Here is a 14556-nt window from a genome sequence, read left to right on the forward strand (position 1 = left end):
TATAATATAATATAATATAATATAATATATAATATTGTTTTTACATTTGGTTTCAAATTGATGAATATCCTTTGTATTTAAGCAACATTTCTTTTTACTATTCATGTTAGTTACTTTTAGTAACTTTTTAACTGTCAGCTTCTAGATCTACTATTTTAATTGGCTTTTTAACACCGTATTTTCTAAATTATTTTACACTAATATACAAATTAAAGCCAAAAGAGAAAGCTGGGAGCAACATGTGTAACTATGGTGAAAGGAGAATCTCAAATGATGTTGAAAAAATTAGAAAAGAAATAAAACAAAGTGTTTAAAATGCTAATTTAAAATAGTGGTGTTATCAATGTTAGTTTTAACAATGATAATGCAACTTTTTGGAAAATATTAGTGAATGCTGTCCAAATGTCCCCAAAACTAAAAACTCTAAAGACTCCCAGATAATTATAGGAAACATTTACAGTATGTAAGAGACCCTAAAGGGAGCGTTACCTAGTCAGTGTTAAGTAGTCAGTTGATGAGGGCAGTTGCTTTGGGAGCAAATTAGTACATAATATAGAAAAGTAACTAGTTTGTTAGTTGTTCCCTGAATAGGTTTTCTAACTCTTTTCTGCGTGTGCTTTCAATGGGGAAATGGCGCCCCCATGTGTTGAGTTGGCATCCTTTGCTTGCTTCTGAATATGAAGGCCGTGTTATGTGCTTTTTACAGGATAGCATTGCAAAGTATTCCACTTTCCAGTCTTAGATTATTTCTGACATCTTAATTAGCTGGTTGACAGGAGAGGAAAAGGCTCAGTCTGTTATGCGTAACCCTCTGAAAATGTTACATTAAGGTTCTACAAATATTCCCCAACTGTTGGTTTCCGCACTGTTTTGACTTTATATAACTATCAAGAAACATTCCTGGTGAAAAGAAACACTTCTATTTTAATAAGACTCCTTGATAATTGAATATATAATATATTTCAATGCAGCTCCAGTTAAATGCCTGAGAATAAAACATACAGAAAAAGTAGATTTTCTTGACTGCAGACCAAATATAAGTTTTTGTTAATTGAGTGACAGAATCTGAAACCAATTACTTGACTGGGATTCGGTCAAATACTCAAATCTAGGCCCAAATATAAAGTATTTATAAAAAGTATAGAGTATTTAGTAGGTCACTTTTACCTACTAGAAGCAGGGAAATTGAAAAACCTTTTTTTCTGCTTTTCGTAGGTCACTTTTACCTGCTAAATAACCTATGAAAAGAAAAATATATTTTTTTTCAATTTTATAATCACATAGTTTATGTATTCTTGTATTATATAATGAGCATTTTACAATTTGAATTCACTTCTGACCAACATTTCTCCCTATAATAGAGTTTAATCTCATTTTTGTTTGTTTGAAACTCAATTAATTAATTTTCTTGTTGACGGCCTAATGGATGGCTAAGCATTAAATGTGTTTCATGAAGCAGACAGAAAGAGGTCTGTGGATTGAAAGGTGGTTAGGGTTGATCAAATGGGATCAACCAAGCCTGACTTTCTTTGTTCAGGCTAAATTTGGTCATGACCTATGTAACATTTTCAATACCTTTTTTTCCTAAGAGAAAAAAAAGTTCAAACTTTAAAAAAATCACAGCACATGGAAAGGATCCACGGGGTTTGCAGGGTATATTTTATAAACTGAACAGATGCACAACATGAAACTACCACACAAATGCATACACTCTTATCGTTAGACCAATCTGAAACACAAGTAAGAAAATTGTCCTGTTAATAACCTCCTGTTCTTATAGTCAGTCAGTGAGCAGCTACAGAAGATTTTCCTTCTGACCAACTATTCCCTTCAGCAGTTAGAGGCAAACCAATGGGAAAATCCCAACTACTGGCTTGATTCATTGCTTCTGTTGTCCTGCACCTTCTCTCCATGTACACAGCAAGTCATATTCATGGCACAGGTGTCAACTTGGACAGTAACAACGTTTTCTTCTAATGGTTAGCGGTGTGGTGAGCCTCAGTCTTCCATCCGGACTAGCTTCTTGTGGATACATGAGCAGATGGACACCAGACTGGCAGTATGAGTCTCTGGCTTCAACATAACCAGCCACAGGAGTTATCACTTGAGAAAAAAGGCCAAAAGTGGCTGCAGTGTTGCTAAAAGCTACAGACACACGGATACATGCAGACGGAAAGGTGAGGGGTCAGGATGCTTCTTGTGCTTCTACACCTGTTGGGAATCTGAGCGTAGCTTTAAACGGATGGTTTAACAGTGCCGTACATGTAGGAGTAAAGTGAGTAACAGTCCCAAAAATCTGGCCTTAAAGCAACAGCAGCAGCAGAGAACTTCAGTCTGGTGAGGTTTTATTTATACCACCTTCCAGCTCGGGTGCTGCAGCCATCAGCAGAAACACTGCCGACTCCCTTTGGTGACTTCTTCGGAGGAATGGACCATGTTGGGAACAAATCCGCTTTTTACTCCTTCCCAGCCATCTTGGATCTGGATGTCCCCACTTCGGACCAGCTCAAAGATTTCCCTTGTCAGATCTACAAACGCCTGAAGAAAAAAACATCTTCAGTCAGAATTACATTAAATTTAGCTTAACTTCCAACAAATTTGGTTAATTGGAATGCAGAGGACGATCACTTCTAACTAGAACCAAGTTCCTTAATAAATTAAATTATAGCTTGAAAACTGCATTTTGTGTTTGTAATTTGCTTGATTATCTGAAACAATAAAGCCAAAACAGGAAACATTTCTGACGGTGCAGATACTTTTAAACATCGTTGTATATTCAGACCTTCTCCACATTAATAGCATCCCGTGCCGAAGTCTCCACATAACGCATCCCATAGGCCCCTGCCAGCTTCTCCGCCTCATGCTGGGTCACCTGCCGCTGGGCCTCCAGGTCACACTTGTGGCCGACGAGCAGGAAGACGATGCTGTGCGGCTGGACGTGACTTCGCGCCTCCTCCAGCCAGTTATGGACGTTCTGGAAGGAGCGGCGGTTCGTGATGTCAAAGAGCAAAAGGCCGCCCACTGAGTTACGGTAGTAGGCTCTGGTAATGGACCTGGACAGGAGAAAAACATGGGATTAATCAGTTTGTAGTTAACAACATGAAGGCTTTTAATTGTTCCCACATTTTATCCCACTACAACCAAATATCGCGTTGAATTTTATTGGTATTATCTGAAAAAGAGCAACACAAAAAAATTCTGCTAAATAGAAAATAAGGGGATAAAATGAATTCCACTGCATGTGGTGTTGAGGGAAATAATCTGAACTGGACCCTTCAAATCCATCAAGAACTGGGTGAGAATCAAGATGTGGAAAATCGTGGGCCGAGTCAGAAATCTAAAACGGTAAGAACAGTCTTTCTTCTTCATAAACTGAATCTGTGTTTTCTAACTTGTTTCACGTTACAGTAAACATGAAACAGAGGGATAATCCAATCAGAATTAGAAAACAAACAGGCTCTGCAAAATTAAATCAATTTTGGAGTTAAGGGAATATAATACAAGAGCAAAACAAATGTGGCAAACTAGATTGGAGCTGAACACTGCGCCTGCAAGGAACAATAAAAACATGAAATAACAAATGGGATGAAGAGAAAAAATGAGCAGGCAGTAAAATTTGTCCAGTCTTGTTTATATATTATGAGGCTGACAAAAAGAGAAACTGGAAGCGGTGAGTAAAATATTGTCTCTACCTGAACCTCTCTTGTCCTGCAGTGTCCCAGATCTGAAGTTTGATCCTTTTTCCCGGCTCGATCTCCACCAGGCGAGAGAAGAAGTCCACGCCCACAGTGGGGTCTGACACCTGGGCGAAGCGGCCCTCTGTGAACCTCCGGATCAGACATGACTTGCCCACTGTGGAGTCTCCGATGACGATCAGACGGAACTGGTAAAGCCATATTGTCTCCATGACTCGTGTGAGTTTAATCTGTCGCCGAGAAAGATGTCAGAAGGTTTTTCACCGAGCGTTAAACGGAAGAGAGAAGTTAAATCTCACACTAATAAAATTAACTTTAAATTGTTTTATTTTTTTCTGATCAGTTCATTGGTTAAGTTTGTACGTTTCTATAAACACTCCTTTGCACAATTTCTCATTGTCATTGCACTTATACTACTTTTTGTTACACTACTGACATTTTAATGTTTTATTTTAGATTTTACGTTGTGTACCAACTGTGAAGCAGAAGAAAAAATGGAAACATGACCTTTGAAATGTTTTTAAAATAAAAATCTTAAAAGCCACATTGTGTTTTTGTATTCAGCCTTCTTTACTCTGACGTCCAAAAATAAAATCCACTGTAGCCACCTGCCTTTCAAAGTCACCCTATTACTATAAATCAACTGTGTTTTATTAATGTTGACGTATAAATATATTCTGTTTATTAGAAAGCATTGCAAAACAACATGATAAAAGCTCAAGATGAAAAGTGTTTTCGTCAAGATGCTTAAAGCAGCAACAATCCGAACATGTCACAGAATACTGTTGAATGAAACATCTGAACATGAAAAGAGCCTGGCACAACTGAAAACATCAAGACACAGCAGTTCATACTGAGAGATGATCAGTGAAACAACCCAGATACCCAAGATAACGCTGGAGGAGCTGCACAACTCAGGTGAAAAATACAGATGTTGACAGGACAACTATAAGTTCTGAACTCCACAAATTTCACCTTTATGGGAAAGTGGAGAAAAGAAAGCCTTAAATTGTCCAGTTTATAGTCTGTCATACATCATTTACTGATAGAAGACAAAAACTGAACTTTCAGACATACATGGATAACTTTATTTGTGGGTTAAAGCACCGTCCCTACAGTCAGATATGGTGGAGGCAGTATCATACTGAGGTTACGCTTCTTCAGCAGGAACAGAGAAAGATGTGGAGGTGATAGGAAGATGGAAGGAGCTAAAAACAATCCTGGAAGAAACTCTGCTGCAAACTGGAGAGGATGTTCACCTTCCCACAGGATAATGACATTCCTGCCAGAGTTAAAGAGGAATGGTGCAGATCAGAGCATATTTATGTTAGAACGTCTCCATCAAATTCAAAGTCTAAATCAGTGGTTCTTAACCTGGGTTCGATCGAACCCCAGGGGTTCGGTGAGTCGGTCTCAGGGGTTCGGTGGAGCCTCTGCCACGGAGATAAAGACACACTTGTGTAAAGTCGTGATGACGCCCCGCTTTGCCATCACTTGCTGCAGAAGATCACGTTACATTGCTTAGCCAATCAGAGCTGCGGAGGAGCCCTGACTGAAGGAGCTCCACTCTTTTTACCAAATTCTATAGTCTAAATCTGCTCCTTAGTCGCATTTTTTCGGGGTTGCTACTGCCTCTAGTGGCGTGGCGGTGGTAACACAGCTAATATAATTACAATACTAAATCAGAATACAGCAAAGTATGTTGCGTGTGTGGGGGGTTAAGAAGGGTTCGGTGAATGCGCATATGAAACTGGGGGGTTCGGTACCTCAAAAAAGGTTATGAACCACTGGTCTAAATTCTATAGAAAACAGGACGGTCTTCTTCAAACGTGGCAACATTTGAGCTAGTTTGCAAAAAAGAATAAACAAAAAAACTGTGTAAATATGTTAAAAGCTGGTTGAGACAAACACCCAAAGATATTAACAAAGTAGTAATACATGTCAACTTAGTACATCATAGTTCTGCTCTGCTTCATATTGGTTTACGACGTACAACCTAGAAAAATATAGAAATGTTCAATGAACACTAACATCTTTGCACAGCTCTAAAAATACCAAAGTAAATGGTTCTAAAAGTAACAACAATGCATCTGTTTAAAAAGCATTAAATAAATCAGTTTAAGCCCCTGTATGTGTCAACTATATTATAATTCTTGGTTCATAACAATATTATAATAAGCTCAAATCATCTCAGCCCTGTGCAAGTGATTCACAGTGGGGTGATCTAATTTGAGGAGATAAGAGTGAGGGGGAGGGCGCTCCTCTCCAACTCAATAAACAGTGGTAGTCAGCCCCCATGTGGATTATAGAGTAGCTGGTATAGGGAGCAATAACACTCAGTGAGGCGTTGGAGCAAGCCATGTATGCTTTCAGTGAAGAAATACATGCAGGATATAACATGTTGTTACCCAGATCCCTAAAAGGTAAACAAAGCTGCTTTATCCATTAGGCCCTCCCTAAATTATCCCAGGAGTATTTTTATTCTACATATTTAAGATTATACATAAATACCTGAAGATGGCCTACCTTGGTTCTGAGCTCAGCAGCAGTAAGAAACAAGCTCCATGTTGATGATTGTGTCTTCTGAAAATGACCCCTGAGGCTTTCGGTAGCTATGATGCAGCTTCTTACAGGAATAACCCCCAAAAGACGCAACACATGAACCCGTCCAGATCGGTTTTAAAAGTGCAGAATGTAGCAGCTCAGCGCGCAGAGCAGTTAGTGAAGCTAGTGATGGGAGCTGCTGATGTTTCCGTGTGATCTTCCGAAATGGCAGCAGGACACAGCACCACCACCAGCAGCAGCGGCAGCATCACGCACAAACACCTCTTCCTCGCCCTCATCAGCACCAGTACCGTAACTACACCGACAACAGCGCAGCGACAAACTGTCAAGATGCCGCATTCATGCCCTGGAGAAACAGAATGGCGTGAGGTCCACAGTTGTATTTAACTTTATCTCTGCGTGCAAAGAATGACGTTTAGATAACCACCGACTTTTGCAACTTAGTTTTATATACTGAAGCCCGATGTAAAATCAAACATGACCGGATAATTAATCTTTAAGGTTTTTGCACAAAAATAAAACAGCACACATTCCTTCTTTAAAGAGAGTAAATTTCCTGTTGATTCCTATTTGAACGGTTTGCACCGTGTGTTGGTGTCACAACAGGGTTTTACTGTTAGCTTTGGTGTTTTACGTAACGGATTGAGTTATAACAGAGAATGAAGTGGAACGTCACCAGAACATTTATGAAAATTCACTCAATTTCTACAATTAAATAGCTTCCGTTTCCATGACACGATTAAATGATATGTGCAAAACTACTAAAAACAGTTTAGATTTAGGCTACTTAAGTACTCAGGTAAGTTAATCGTGACGCTTTCAGGAAAGAGAAGTGAGGCTGAAAGCGATATTTCCAAGCAGTACTTGAAGTAACCATTTACTCACTAAGACAGATGTTAGACACGGACTCAAAATATAATGTTGTGACGGCCTGTTTGCCGCAAACTGCAACGCTTCATTTCCTTGCAGCGTGAACTGATGTAGCCTAGCTCGTATTTTGTCAACAAAGCAGACGATGCATTCAGGTATTGTAGAATGTCGTAATGCACAAACAGGGACGCAAAATTCATGGTTGGAAAAAAACATTCTTTCATATTTTAGAGTTAAATGCGTAAAAGAAAAACGTCTTATATGAATCCTTTGACATTACATAGGCCTATAACTTGACAAATGGAGCCACACCTTGGTAAAAAGGTGTAGATGTTAGAATTTCAATTATATGGTAAATGGACTGAACTTATATAGCGCTTTATCCGATCATTTTTGACCACTCAAGGCACTTTGCACTAGAGCCACATTCATCCATTCGCACTCACAAACGCTCACGCGTTTGTGCACCGATGCGCAGCTCGGCCCAGGGGCACATCGGTGTGTGGCGGTTGGAATCGAGCCTGCAACCTTCTGATCGCAAGACGACTACTCTACCCAAAGAGCCACAGTCGCCCCATACATATATATATATATATATATATATATATATATATATATATATATATATATATATATATATATATATATATATATATAATATATATATATATATATATATATATATATATATATATATATATATATATATATATATATATATATATATATATATATATATATATATATATATATATATATATATATATAATTATTATTCCCGCTAATAATTGTTATATTGGGGGAAAACTCGAAAGATTGGAGAAAAGAATGTGGTTGATTCCTAGATTTACGAGCAGCTCTTAAATGCACCATCAACTCGTCTTAGTCGGCTGTTAGACACGCGTTCAAACTGTTATAATAGGTTGGCCGTAAAATGATCCGCTCAGACCGTCAACGCTGTTTTTCCTGCAGACCGAACTGATGTGATGTTTTGTTCGTAATTTGACAGAAACAAAAGCAACTTTCCATGACTTTGTTGTCACCAACATCAAGTTTTTCAACATCTTATTGTGTGTTTATTTATTTCCCCCCCTTTTTTTTGTCGTTTTTGCCGAGCTGCAGGCATGCTGCAGGAGCTTCTTTTCAAAGTCCTGGTTGTCGGGGATCTTGGTGTCGGGAAAACTTCTGTCATCAAGCGGTACGTTCATCAGATCTTCTCCCAGCACTACAGAACCACCATCGGGGTTGACTTCGCGCTGAAAGTTCTGCAGTGGGACAGTGACACTGTGATCCGGCTGCAGCTGTGGGACATTGCAGGTCTGCCTCAGCTTTGTGCACCAAAAAAAAAGAAAAACAACAATCCAGAGCTGTTATTTAAAAAAAAAAAAAAAAATTAAGAGCAAGTACTTACAAACTTGAAAGTTCTTTATTAACGTGGCTGTTGTGTTTGTGACTGTGTCAGAAATTGGAAGAATAAAAAATGCTTCCCCAGTGAGTCAGGCTGCCCTCTGCATGCCACAGAGCCTCCCTGTACTTGATGCCTCCTTGTGGAATGTAGATCTTGTGTCTGACTGTGACTGAAATGATCCCATGATCAATAATATCAATCACATGATGGCAGCTACCGTAAAATAAATGGGCTCGCTCGCTCTCACACACACACACACACACACACACACACACACACACACACACACACACACACACACACACACACACACACACACACACACACACACACTCACACTCAGATATGTGTGGAGTTGATTTGCTGTTCTTTTGTCCCAGGACAGGAGCGGTACGGGAACATGACCCGTGTCTACTACAGGGAGGCGGTGGGAGCACTGGTGGTGTTTGATGTGACCAGGACCTCCACGTTTGAGGCTGTGCTGAAGTGGAAGGACGACCTGGACTCTAAGGTGAGACAAACTCAGATTTAGGATTAGGGATTTTGTGTCCTTTTCTCGTCGCTCTGTCTCTCTCAATCTGTAACCCTACAAAACAGAGACCTTTCCTGGTAATTCAGATGCTATGGAAACGATAAATCTGTGAATGTAATTGAATGTGATCATGCAGTGATACAGAAATCAGCATAGAAGTAACTTTCTGTACTAGATGTTGAATAAAATGGACTGAAAATGGAGCCTTGAGGAATCAGATATATAATTGCCAATTGATGCAAAGTAAAGCTGATCCGGTGATTAAGATATGAACTAGTTTTCCACTGAACAAGGCATTCACACACTTTTCCAGTCAACCAATTAGTATTTCATAGCCAACTATGCCACTCTTAAGATTCAGTAACACCAACACAGAAGTTTTAGATGCATTGCTTTTAAAGCTGTTTGTCATTTAAAACCTTTACCAGTTCAGTATCAATGCTGTGTTATAGTCAAATCCCTTGATTGGAAAGCATTTTTTAATTAAAAAGCTAATTAAAAATATGTAGTAGACTTTGGTCAAGAGATGACAAAATACATGTGGTAAGAAATGTTGTAGTATGTCATAATCTACGCTAGGGGGCGCAGGCAAGCCTTGAATAAAAGTGGCCTGAAGGTGGAGCCTTGTGAAACTCTGCATGTCATCTCTGTCTGCTTAGATTTACAACTACCAGTTTAAACAAAGTTGTTTTTTTAGATTTGTAAAAATCTAAAAAATACTGTTGTTGCGCAACACCTCCCCCCCCTTCTCTCTCACTCTACTTCCCCTTCTCAGAGGAGGGAGATGTGCAGCCAGCTCTCCATCTAACGGGTAATTTGAGTTTTCTAAATCTGATGGGATTTTACCCTGTTCAGAACTGAGTAAACTCTGTTTAAGCTGGCATCGAGAAAGACTCGCCTGGTTTCTAACGACCTCCCCCTCCAGATGTCCCACCCTTTTTCACCCTGTGAATTAGCCAGATTGAGTAGCTTGCAACCAACTAGCTTCACAGAGCACACCTGTTAACGGTCGCTCTTTCTCTTTTTTACAACTTGCACTTGTTACTGAACCAGGTTGGTTTTAGTGACTCGGGCGAGTCCCAAGGGTGTTGTTTTAGTTTTGGCTAAAAGCAACCTATAAAACATTTCTACTTTTTCCTCCCAGAATCAAACCTCATAGCTATTTCACAACCATCAAAGAACTTTAAGGTGACTCATTAATTGAATGTCCACAACATCTTTTAGATTTTCTTAAATGCTAATTATTTTATTAGTAAGGCAATTTTGCAAGGGTCAGTACAGCTTAATTCAGTAGCAGAAATAATCAAATAAGTAAAATCAATAATCTAGCCTATCTTTCCCTAATGCTGACACTGAGAACTAAAAAAGGGAAACTTTGAGAGAGACGGACAGAGTTTGGCATTTTGAACCCCAGAACTGGCCTGATGATGAAGAAGGTGTTGCAGCAGCAGGAGGTTCCCAGTACAGGAAGAGTACTGACTTAGAGCGGCAGGTCTCGGGCCTCAGGGTGACTTCCTCATGCGCGTAGCGGTCCTCAGCTTCTTGTCTTGCAGCTCTGTAGCTCCTTTCTACCCGTCTCACGATCTTTCTGGTCCCACGGAAGGAACACACCAGTTCTTCCTCTTTGCCTTTGTTCTTTGCCTTTGTCTTTATCTTCATCTTTGCCTTGGTCTTTTTCTTTGGGGGTCTGAACCCAGCTGATGAGAGAAGTGCGATTTGAAGCCACATGTTGCGGGGCTAACGGGTTGGTCCCCATGTGCAGAACAGTCTTCGGTTCTGTGGCCCCGACTCTTCTTCAGCTGCAGAGTTCTTTGTCCATCTCCGTCTTGGCTCGAAGCTGCCTGAAGGATCCAACCAAAGATTCCTCTGTTGCACCCACCTTATAAAGGGTTTATCCACCTTTTGGTGCGTTTGCATTGGCTAGCTTTGTTGCTGTGCCTGTCTCATTGGCTGACTGCTTGGACAGATGATCTCATCTCCATCACCCTGGAGACCTTATGACCGGATCTCTGTTCTAATGTCCCCAAGTTGCTCAACAGTTCCTCCTACCTCTGTTTCCTGCCCAACCTTTTCTTAGGCAAGTTGAAGTTTAGCAATAAGGCTTTATCTTCTCCGTTCTCCTATCAGTTCCCCTTTTCCCCTGACCTTCCACCTACCATCTACCTCCTACACAACATCAGTGACCTTTAATTACAGTTACAACATTTTACACCTTTTCAAGTTCAATGTCAAAATCACATTTATAACCTTTTAGTTTATCTGATTCAACATTCATTTATAATGTTATAATAACCATAACTTATTAGTTACTCTTATTATAATCATAAGGTGAGTTATTACAGACATTTCTGAAAAGAACCCAATAATAATCCATTATTGTAATTATCTGATACCAAATTACAGTTACTTGTTTCACCTTTAAGTACTTCCACAAGTGTAAGAGTAAGTGTAAATATTCTTATAATCAAATCAACATCAACCACTGGTTAAACCAATATTAATTATTGGCATAATTATAAGTCATTATTTTAAGTATTTTACTCTGGGTTTTATCCAAGTTCTCAAAATGTTTATATTTTATTCTTTAAAAACCTTTAATGCTTTAAAATAAGGAATGGTCTGAACTATTTTTATACTGATGCAAGACAGAAACTTCCCCTTTATTAAGGAAATCAGCTTTTCCTGTTTCATGACTTTCTTTCTGCCTGACTATGATTTTTTATGATTAAATAGAAAAAAGTAGAATTAAAGCAAAGTTTGCAGGACACAATAACAACACACACAACCAGATTCATTTTATTACAGTCTGACTCTACTGTTGGGTCTTGATGTCACCTATGTCATTAATTTTAAGGTAATTTTATTTATTATTACTATTAAACTAAAATCTCCAGCATGGGGAAGTGGGATGAGCTCGACTTTTCTCGACAATACTCATACAGGTGAATGAGTGTTTTTGGGCTTGACTTTGTTCTCGTTAAATTTTTGGATCTAAAATAGCGGCTGATGCAGCTATAATGTGAGGTTCATTTCATCTTTCCTCAGGTGACCCTGAACCATGGGAGACCAGTTCCTGCTGTTCTGCTTGCCAACAAGTCAGACCAAATATCGTGTCAGCTGCCCAAACTGGACTTCTTCTGCAGGGAGAACGGGTTTGTGGGCTGGTTTGAGACTTCTGCAAAGGTACCATCACTTTGAAAACCAGAACAACAGCATCCAGACCCATACTGCTGATTTTTAATGCAGAAGTGTGCCAGTGCTAATAAAGACCTTTGAAAGCAGATTACCAAAGGAAAAATACTTAGGATCAATAGTAAAAGGCAACAGCAGCTGACTATAAAAGCAAAAGATTTACTTGAAACACAAATTATTTTCTGTTTTTAAGAGAGAAACTGAAGAAAAGTGTAGAGTGAAGTCCAGACTTCTGTTTTTTTTTTTCCCTTTCTGGCTCAATGTGTCTAAAGAATTACATCAGAGTAAAAGTCAGAGAAAACATTTCAGTTGAAGAATCCGTAAACTCTGCAGACAGCTCAGTGAGATCAGGACAGAAACATCCACTGCGGGTTCACACAGCAGGATCCTGAGCTGAGCACGGAAACCTGACTGAAAGACATCACAGCTGATGGTCATTGTTAAGAAGACACTTCACTGTTAAAACACTATAATGTCACGGACAAATAATTTTGGGCTGTGTATGCTCTCAAACAGCTGGAAAAATCATTTTTGACTTTTCAGTAGCACAAGATGAAAATGTAACACATCCAGGTTTCGAAAATCTACACATTTTATTCTGAATTCACAGAAACCTAACTGCAAATTCACCAAATACTTTTCTTTGAACCTCTAAAATCCAATTTATGGCGTTACTAAATCCAGGGAAAAAAAAACATTTTGTGTACCATCTGCTCATTCATGATGCAAAATAAGTTGCAAAGAACATTTCTGTAGAAATGCTTGTGTGTTCTGACCATCAGGAAAACAGAAACATCGACGAGGCAGCGCGCTGTTTGGTGGAGCACATCATGAACAACGAGGAGAGCTCAGTGTCAGAGCGAGAGCCGTCCTCCTTCCTCCTGTCGGGATACGCCAGCGCCGCCAGGAGTCCTGAAAACTGTTCTTCGTGTTTAAAATAATCGCATTACATCAGGGACAAAAGATCTGAAAGAAAAGTTCCTTTTATAAGTTACATGTAGAAGTAAGAACATTATTCAAAGCTGTGCTCACACTCCAGTATAGTGGAGCATATAAAGTGGAGCACAAACAGCAAGAGAGTTTTGTTTGTTATGGTTTTATTTTTTATTATTTAACTAACTAGAAAAATGTCAACACATAAAATGTGAACATTCTCAGAAAAATTGACCTTATATTTAGTTTGTGAGCCACGAATCACAGGCAATGTGAGTTCATGGTTTGAATATTTTTATTGGTTTCTGCAATTAACACAATAAATGTCAGCCTGCTCATGAAGCGGAGTCATGCTATTTTTTGTTTTAGATTTCTGTGTCCCTGAAAATAAAAAGAAGCCTCATATACAAATATGCATTTTTAAAACATATGTTTAACTAGCTAGAAAAATGAAAAAGTGATTATTTTAAATAATTACCTTCGTTGAATGTTTTACATCTAGGGCACTTCTGCAACATTCTTTGGAGAAAAAAATCCAGACCTCTGTGGAGGACAGAGGACAGATGTGGCTTGATTCAACCCAGAAACGTCTGATCACACGTGGTTACACGACTGCAGCCAGGTGTAACGGCAGCGGCAGGTTCACCACACCCTGCAGCAGACCTAAGGCTCAGGAGGCAGGCATTTATAAACTAACTTTAATCTGTTGAGGTAAAAATGTCCAATCAGGAACATTTTAACATATCTAGTTACTGTAACCGCATTGGAAAAGAAAAACAATTAAGAATTACTCAGTCATATATTGTTTTTGTGCTTTTGAGATCTGAATGTGTCCCAATTATCTCTGGTTATCTTGACAAAGACAGATATCTTGTCCCAGCAGGACCTTCTGCAGGACAGCCTTTTCTCTCTATGAAGCTGCAACACTGTGTGCAACATTAGAAACAACTATCATCTGCTTGAATGCTTCTTTGTGTTCTTCTATTCTGCAGAGAAAAATTTACAACAATCCCCTAAGGTCAAAATAAAAATATAGGTAATTGTGGTTTCTGTCTAGTTAGTGAAATCTCCAGTCCAAAGGAAATACAAACATCCTTGGAGAGACGAGTTTTTGCTGCAGACATAAAAGCAAACTATGCCAGAGCTGACTTGCTGTCAAACTGTTGCACCGTTGTTGTTGTAAGTTGTTGTTTACAACCACAAAATCAATATCTTCCCAAATCTGAGTCTTTTCTTTCTTTCTTTCTTTCTTTCTTTCTTTCTTTCTTTCTTTCTTTCTTTCTTTCTTTCTTTCTTTCTTTCTTTCTTTCTTTCTTTCTTTCTTTAAAATCAGCAAAGAGAACCTGTCTGCTTTTGTGCCA

The 14556-nt window shown here is 39.0% G+C and overlaps 2 protein-coding genes across 5 annotated transcripts; one reads left to right on the forward strand and one right to left on the reverse strand.

The window, feature by feature from the left end:
• Window positions 1-1638: 1638 nt before the first annotated feature.
• On the reverse strand, window positions 1639-6550 carry LOC103475389 (ras-related protein Rab-39B-like). Its single transcript, XM_008426970.3, has 4 exons — window positions 6222-6550; window positions 3693-3925; window positions 2783-3053; window positions 1639-2538 (listed from the first exon to the last, which is right to left on the reverse strand). Exons 2-4 carry the CDS (start codon window positions 3905-3907, stop codon window positions 2383-2385), a joined length of 642 nt encoding a protein of 213 aa, XP_008425192.1. The 5' UTR covers window positions 3908-3925; window positions 6222-6550; the 3' UTR covers window positions 1639-2382.
• A 1495-nt stretch (window positions 6551-8045) lies between these two features.
• rab38c (RAB38c, member of RAS oncogene family) lies at window positions 8046-13537 on the forward strand. Of its 4 annotated transcripts, none has more exons than XM_081615388.1 (5): window positions 8082-8113; window positions 8253-8447; window positions 8919-9049; window positions 12116-12253; window positions 13045-13537. In XM_081615388.1, exons 2-5 carry the CDS (start codon window positions 8255-8257, stop codon window positions 13201-13203), a joined length of 621 nt encoding a protein of 206 aa, XP_081471514.1. In that variant the 5' UTR covers window positions 8082-8113; window positions 8253-8254; the 3' UTR covers window positions 13204-13537. The 4 variants fall into 4 exon arrangements, with proteins under 4 accessions (XP_008425195.1, XP_081471514.1, XP_081471515.1 ...); XM_081615389.1 differs by having other exon boundaries at window positions 8096-8113; window positions 8253-8328; window positions 8924-9049; XM_008426973.3 differs by having other exon boundaries at window positions 8046-8328; window positions 8924-9049.
• The last annotated feature ends 1019 nt before the right edge of the window (window positions 13538-14556 follow it).

The sequence above is a fragment of the Poecilia reticulata genome, chromosome 14, assembly GCF_904066995.2.
Source record: "Poecilia reticulata chromosome 14, P_reticulata-male-v2, whole genome shotgun sequence".
Lineage (NCBI taxonomy): Eukaryota > Metazoa > Chordata > Actinopteri > Cyprinodontiformes > Poeciliidae > Poecilia > Poecilia reticulata.

Bases quoted from the DNA above. Each gene is read 5' to 3' on its own strand.
- LOC103475389 (XM_008426970.3), bottom strand. From the start codon at position 3,907: ATGGAGACAATATGGCTTTACCAGTTCCGTCTGATCGTCATCGGAGAC. The intron at 3,054-3,692 runs GTAGAGACAATA...TCTCCTGTCCAG, and splicing joins GCAGGACAAGAGAGGTTCAG to GTCCATTACCAGAGCCTACT. The intron at 2,539-2,782 runs GTCTGAATATAC...TTTTTTCTTCAG, and splicing joins ATGCTATTAATGTGGAGAAG to GCGTTTGTAGATCTGACAAG.
- rab38c (XM_081615388.1), top strand. From the start codon at position 8,255: ATGCTGCAGGAGCTTCTTTTCAAAGTCCTGGTTGTCGGGGATCTTGGT. The intron at 9,050-12,115 runs GTGAGACAAACT...ATCTTTCCTCAG, and splicing joins AGGACGACCTGGACTCTAAG to GTGACCCTGAACCATGGGAG. The intron at 12,254-13,044 runs GTACCATCACTT...TCTGACCATCAG, and splicing joins GGTTTGAGACTTCTGCAAAG to GAAAACAGAAACATCGACGA.